This window comes from Babylonia areolata, chromosome 18 (genome assembly GCF_041734735.1).
Source record: "Babylonia areolata isolate BAREFJ2019XMU chromosome 18, ASM4173473v1, whole genome shotgun sequence".
Taxonomy (NCBI): Eukaryota; Metazoa; Mollusca; class Gastropoda; order Neogastropoda; family Buccinidae; genus Babylonia; species Babylonia areolata.
Window position 1 is genome coordinate 59,817,972 of NC_134893.1, and position 7,500 is coordinate 59,825,471.

Here is a 7,500-nt window from a genome sequence, read left to right on the forward strand (position 1 = left end):
ATGCTTTGAATGTTTTTGTTTTTGTTTTCAAATGTAGATTGGCCCTTGCGGGTGATTTCCTGACAAACGTAAGAAGGTCAGTCAGCCACTTGGAACGTGAAGGTGGCTGGCTCTTCCTCGTCACTAGCTGGCCCATCAGAATACTCGCTTTCGTCGTCAGCATCGATGGCCACGATGGTGAGGGGGGCATCGGCTGACTCACCGGTCCCGGCGTCAGCTGCGGGAAGATCTAACGATACCGTTGCCTCATCATCAGCTGCTGGCAGATCTAACGATACCGTTGCCTCATCATCAGCTGCGGGAATATCCACTGAAACTACCGCCTCTTCTTCCTCATCAGCTGCTGGAAGATCGAGAGAAACGTTGGTTTCAGATTCATCGGCTGCAGGAAGATCAAGTGAAACGCTGGCTTCACCTTCATCCACTGAAATCACAGCCTCGGCAGCATCAGCTGCAGAAGTGTCCTCTGCTTTATTCGCTTCGGCATCACCAGCTGCGGGGATATCCACTGAAATTACTGCCTCCTCGGCGTCATCGACTGCAGAAGGTTCCGCTTCTTTTTTCGCCTCGACGTTTTCAGCTTCAGGTGTTTCCTCGGCTTTATTAGCTTCGGCGTCGCTGGCTGCAGGGATATCCACTGAAATGACTGCCTCCTCGGCCTCACCAGCTGCAGAAGGTTCCACTTCTTTCTTCGCCTCGACGTCATCAGCTGCTGCAGGACCGTCCGCTGAAACCTTCGGCTCAGCGTCATCAGCTGCAGGGATGTCCACCTCAATGATCGCCTCTGCATCGTCAGCGGGAGTGGAATCACTGACCTGGACATCTGCTGACTGAGCTGCTGAGGTGTCTTCTGCACCTTTTGGCTCGGCCTCCACCACAGCTTCTTTGGGAGCAGCGCCTGAGCTGTCCTTGACGTCTACAGAAGCAGCCTCGGTATTTATTACCTCTGCGCTTTCCGGAACAATGACAGGAGCGACATCTGGACTTTTTACCACATCACCCGCTGCCACAGCCACGGGAGCAGGGGCAGGGGCAGTGACCGGTTCTCTGACAGGGAGACTTACAGTGGGGGACGGAGCTGGCTTCATGGCCACCTTCGGTGCAACCTTCGGAGGGACCTGCGGAGGGACCTTCGGTGGACATATTGCTGGCCCGCGAGGTGGACCCATGTGTGGACCCTGCGGAGGACCTCGTGGTGCAGGCTCTGGTGGTCCCTGAGGGAACCCAGGACCTTGTGCTGCCCTCGGCACTGGCGCCGGCTGGGGAGGGGCACGCTGCATCAATGGGGCCTGCTGTATTACTGGGGCCTGCTGGATTACTGGGGCCTGCTGGATTACTGGGGCCTGCTGTATTACTGGGGCCTGTTGAGGGATGTGTTGCGCTGGCCTCTGGGGTGGGCCCTGTGGCTGGTACTGTCGTTGTCCCTGCGGTGGCCCCATGACTGTCCCTGCAGCCGGCCTGTTTGCCGTGGGGTACATGCTTCCGTGGACGGGGCCGGACTCGTCATACGTGGCTCTGGGGCCGTTCACCACTGGGATGTCCTTCTTCGGTGTCTCCGGTATTGCTGGAATGCAAGACAAGGTCATCAAACAAATCAACGACACGGACCTTTCTAAACTGGTCTCTGTGCGTTTCTTTACGGTGACAGTGATGATGATGATGATGATGATGATGGTGGTGGTGGTGGTGGTGGTGGTGGTAGTAGTAGTAGTGCTGTAAGCGGCGATGTTTGTGTTGGGGACTGCCCTCACAGATTGTGGTCAGTTTGAATTCGTTTCATTATTTTATGACGACTGTTAGGGGGTGTAGGTATGGACAATAATGGACATCTTCTGGAAACCCAGTTGGTTTGAGAGTGCATAGTACCGCTGTTTACTTCATGCATCTCACCATAAAATGCGTGCGTTAAACAGGCCCGGGACAGATAGGCACCTGTGTTTCCCGGCAGGAAATCCGACAAAACATTTCAACAATCTGTCAGCTGCGTGTCCCTGAGTTCCCATATGAGCCAACAGTACAATATATATATATATATATATATATATATATATATATATATATATATATATATATATACAGATGATCTTCATTCAAGACAGAATGGACAGGAGCCAGTCAGCACGAAAATACCTATCAAAAGAAATAAAGACTTCCTTCAGTCTCTCCTTCTGTTGCAGTAAGTCTCGCCATTTCGGGGTGTTTTTTGCCAGCTAAAAGCCAAAATAATGACTGTGAAATGAATCGGGTTTCTCTGGAAGAATACCGAAGTCGAACAATAATGGGACAAAATCAAACTCGAAGCGATTCCAAAGGGAAACAGGGTGCTTTGTTCCTGCAAAATAGGGCTACACTGTTTGAATGCAACCAAACTAAGCGATTTGTCCTGGGAGAAACCATCACGTTTGCAGTCTCTGGTTTCCACATCAGCTTTGTCGTGCTCCCTCTTTTACATTGCCCTCTCCCTCTTATCTTAAAAAAAAAACAAAAACAAGAAAAACACAAACAACCAACCAAACAAAAAAAACACACCCTTGTCCTGCCCATATTTTGTTTCAACTATTTTGATCATCTTCTATTTAAACATCGTCTTGCATACACTATTGTGTTGTCCCCTGTTTTGTTTGAACTTGATCGTTCCGGACTTTAAGCACTGTAGTGTTGAGTTATGGAAACAAAGAACATACCCAGCACGCACCCCACCCCCGAAAACGTGGTAAATAACGAAAATGGTCATACACGTAACATGTTGCATGTGTGGATGAGCTTATTTGTGTGTAAGTGAAACCTGATTGAATGACACAGGAAACGAATGACGAGCGCCCCAATGGCAGCTGTTAGTCGGATCTACCCAGTTTGACAGGCTGTTGTGCAAATGACGTCACGTTTGTAAAGCACTTAGAGCTTGGTCTTTGACCGAGGATAGGCGCTAGATAAGTATCCATATCATAAACCACCTATCGGCTGACGCGCTTAATAAGTTGCTCAGGGTTTGAGGATGACGAAATTCAGGTTGTGAACACCTCGACTTTCAGGGTGTCAGTCAGTTGTCGTTCAGCTCAGATCTGCAGGGCAACAATAAGAACAGTTTCATTTTTGTGTTTTAAACTTTGACGTGTTCCTGCCTTATTCATAACGCTTACCAACCCACCTAACCCTTTGTATGTCTACAGGCGGCAGCCCCAGTCATGTAACGTTACTGAACAGTGCAGACTGACCGCCCTCCCCCTCCCTGCACCTCCGAAGCCCCCCCACCCCCCACCCCCGGCCCCTCCCACCCCCCTCTCCTTACCTTCCAGCTCGTCCGCCAGGAACTGGTTGAGGAGGAGGAAGGTGCGGGACTGGGAGGTGGGGTTGGGGTCCCCCCGGTACTGAGAGGTCTCCTCCACCACCATGGACCTTCGTTCCGCCACGGGTTCCTCCGGCATGAGCACGGGCATGGACACCGGCATGCCCTCCCTGTCAAACACACAGGCACCACACACGCAATAAGCACGCACGCATGCAACGCACGTGCACGCGCGTAAGCACACTCAATCACGCATATACGTACAAAAGCATACACACATACTACCTCGCCCGCCAGCAAACACGCGCGTGCTAACACACACACACACACACACACACACACACACACACACACACACACACACACACACAGGGCTTGGAACATGAAGGTGAGGCCCAATCTCCTTCCCCAGTTTCAACCTTCCTTGACCGAAGTCAGGTACCCATTAACACCTGGTTGGACATGCCGTCTTACTACTTTCCAGAATAACAAACCAGGATAGTAATATTTATTGGCTCAATCATAAGCACAGCCCATTTTGAAGCCATCGTTACTTAGCGCTCCCCATTAGTTTGCTTATATTGAAAATAAACATCCAAGACACTTTTTAAAATGTCCTTTTCTGTAGCTTTTATACAACAGGGAATGTCTGTGCACATTGTTGTACAAACTGGTACACAGCGCAAGAGAAATGGATAAAATAAGGAAACAGAAATAAACCGTCAGATGAATAGAGAAATGAGAAATATGCGCGAACAAAGAGCATGCCGAACCCACCACACCAGTCAAAAAGAGTAAAAACGTTCAAGGCCCCATTGACTTTCACGGCTAGTGAGGCAGTGAGTTCATATCTGTTGTGCCTAGGGTTCGGTATAGGTAGGATGGGCCCAGTCCGTCCGCCGTTTTAACCTTTCCAACCGAAGTCAGGTAGGTGGGTGGAGTGAGGTAAATGGACGTATAAAGTGCCTTCCCTGAAGACACAACACCGTGTCGAAACGGAGCCCGAACCTTGATCGCTGTGGAACGCTGGTTCCGCAGTCCAACCCTTCGACCAGACTCTGGATACTTTGATGGCGAACAGGGGCTGTTGGACGCGAAGGCTAGGATGGCAAATCTGTAGCCGGACCCCCAACAATTAACTGATTTTGCCATGCGCATCGCATGAAATAAAATAAAATAAAACAAAATAAAATTAAATTAAAATAAAATACATCGCAGACCTTTTGACGACGAAGTGGAGGTCATTGCCCGCTCGCAGGATCTCGGCCTTGGCGTGGTTGTGGTTGAGGTTGTAGGCCGGAAGCTGTTCTATCTGCAGCAGCACGTCCCCCGTCCTCAGCCCGTACCTCTCCGACAGACTGCCAGGGCTCACCTGGAGTCAAAGTTCAAAGGTTAAAGCTCCTGTCGTCGCTTCTCACTGGTTGCCTGGTCCATCAGTGGTGGTGCCCTTTCAGTCATGTAACTACGGGACAGAAGAAAAAGAAGAAGAGGAGAAGGAGGAGGAGAAGGAAGAAGATCAAGAACAAGAACAAGACGAACAAAACACAAACAAGAACAAGAAAAACAAGATGAACAAGGAGAAGCCTTTTACGGCCATCGGGGTAGTGAAATCATACCCATTATGTCTAAGGCTCGGAGAAGGAACGCGGGACCCAAATCTCTCTCACCGCCGTTTTCACCTTCCGCAACCGGAGTCAGGTCCCCATCCATTCACACATGGGCGGAGGGAGGAAGGTGGGAGGAAAGCGCCTTTCCGAAGGACACAGCGCCATGCCGAAACGAGGCCTCGCTGAATTCCGTGAGCTCCGTTCACTGGTTAACACTGGATCATGAGTCCAACGCCTACCCTGTTCTGCCACAGCGCAGAATTCATTGATTGATGTTCATGGAGAGTTATACGCAAATGAATGCTTTAAAAACCAGCTTCGTCATGAAAAGCTAACAATGAGAGGATTAAAATGTACATGAGGTGGTATTTTATAGATTTTAAAAGAATTTTCAATGAAAGAAAGAAACCGAAAGGCAAGAAAGAATGAAACACAATTGCCGCTGTATCTAAATGGTGAACGTGTTGGGGCTTTGCGAAGGTCAGGCATCTGCTCCTGTAGTTCCTTCATCTTGTAAAATCATATCTAGTTCTGTGTGGATGGAATGGTTCGCTTGCGTTGAAACCTTGAAACTGAAACTAACGCGTAAGACATGACCGTGAGGACTTGCTTTCAAACAACCCACCCACCCCCACCCGATCCATGTCTTTGTGTAGTGTGTCAGTCCTTTGCCAACTCTTTACCCATTGCTGAGTGTGCCATGGGCTTACACAGACACTGAGCCTCTTGGAGTACTGCTCAAATTCCCTAGCCAACACTGCAGGTGTCTGTGTCTCTCGGGTCTGGTTGACGCCACGATGGATTTTGAAAAAAAATCCACTGAGTGCAGCCTTGCCACTTTGCCCAAAACGTAAATGGATAGCCACAGCAGCATTGGCATCATCCACATCTCCATTGTCGCCATCATCCAAAAGAGAACAGGGAACATTGTCCCAGAAATGTGTGACCTGTCACACCGTGGTTTCATGGTGACTTCAGTCTCGAGTTCACCCCCACTTCCATGCTTGTGGTGTGTTTGTGCGCTAAAGTGTCTGGCGAAGGAAGAGTCATGTAACATGTGTGATTGATTGATTGTACAATAGAATATTTAGTCGATTATTTTATAAGATTCATTTAACAAGTGCGATTGATTGATAGTGCAATAGAACATTTAGTCGATTGTTTTTGTGGATGTTTTTTTTTCTTGACGGGAGAGGGATGTGGTAATTTCTGTGTCCCGGAGCATTGACGGACGATCACAATTACAGGAAAGGGTTTGATGTGTCCCAGGTCTGTTGAGAACATTGAACCAGTGGTTCATTACACCACTAGATAATTGGATCGCCCAAGATCATGGCCAAGGCTATCCATTGCCAGGGTCACTCAAGGTCACCAAAGGGTGACACAGCCACTCAACGTCATGGATGGCTATCCACGGTCAAGGTCACATGGTCGCCAAATGCCAAAATATCAATTGGAAGGCCACACTGATAAATTTATGTTCAACGTCATTTCGAGCTAACGCATTGACGAGTCAAGGTGAAATTCATTTGAAACCATTAACGACAAGGAAGCACAGGTGTCCCAGTAACAAGGTACTTGGGTGAAAACAATCCACGGCAAAGTCAGTGTCATCCAGGGTCTGTTCAGCGACATTGACCTTACGTAGCCTTCAGCTTCAGTGATGATTATCTTTGAAAGACGTTGATGTTGGCCGACTGTTGATGACCTTCATCTTCGATCACCTGGATCTTGGGACCATGATACTGACTGGTCCACTGACCTGATGATCCGATGACCCGATGGTCCATTAAATAACTCAACATTACAAAGAGGCCTGAGACATAATTACCGGCCTTGGGCAAAACAGCGTTCTTGTAAGCGGCATTGGAAAGAAAAGATCTGGACACATTTGGACATGTACAAATCACGCCTTGATCCTCCCTACACCCTACACTCCCCTCCCCGCCCACAACACACACAAAACAGACATTGTGTTCCATTATACACAAGTCAGTCGCTGAAGACTTTGGCACAAACACACTGATCAGTCGCCCGTCACAACATCCATCAATGATGGCCAAATGGTGTGCGTGTGTCTGTTTGTCCAGCTGTGTACCTGTCTGTCTGTCTACCTTTCTATATGTCTCTGTTTCTGTCTCTGTCTCAACTTCTTTTCTATATGTATTTTCGTCTATGCTCTGTCTTCTTTCTGTCTCTGTCTGTCTGTCTGTCTGTTTCTGTCTCTCTCTCTCTCTCTCTCTTTTTTTTTTTCTCTCTCTCTCTGTATCTTATCTGTCTCTTCTTTGTCTGTCTATATCTGTCTGTCTGTCTGTCTGTCTCTCTCTCTCTCTCTCTCTCTGTATCTTATCTGTCTCTTCTTTGTCTATCTGTCTATATCTGTCTGTCTGTCTGTCTGTCTCTCTCTCTCTCTCTCTCCTTCTCTCTCTCTTTCTTTCTTTAAACCACTGCTTTCCACAGAATAATTGTTAACATTAGTATAAAGCTAAAACGAAGCAGCACACAAAGTACATAAGCAGCACACACCAACATCGTTTCAAAAATGTTTAGAGGAAACAACTGAAAAAGAGAGGGGGATGTGTGTTTATTCGTTTCCATAGAGAGGGC

The 7,500-nt window shown here is 48.2% G+C and overlaps 1 protein-coding gene across 1 annotated transcript in view; it reads right to left on the reverse strand.

The window, feature by feature from the left end:
* LOC143292953 (uncharacterized) overlaps positions 1 to 7,500 on the reverse strand; it is a 19,597-nt gene that overhangs the window by 3,126 nt on the left and 8,971 nt on the right. Inside the window, exons 2-4 of the mRNA XM_076603672.1 lie at positions 4,507 to 4,653; positions 3,290 to 3,456; positions 1 to 1,564 (exon numbers count right to left, since the gene is read on the reverse strand). The exon at positions 1 to 1,564 is cut by the window's left edge and continues 3,126 nt beyond it. Coding sequence (XP_076459787.1) covers positions 78 to 1,564; positions 3,290 to 3,456; positions 4,507 to 4,653 — 1,801 coding nt within the window. The 3' untranslated portion in view covers positions 1 to 77. The remainder of the gene's footprint in view (positions 1,565 to 3,289; positions 3,457 to 4,506; positions 4,654 to 7,500) is intronic.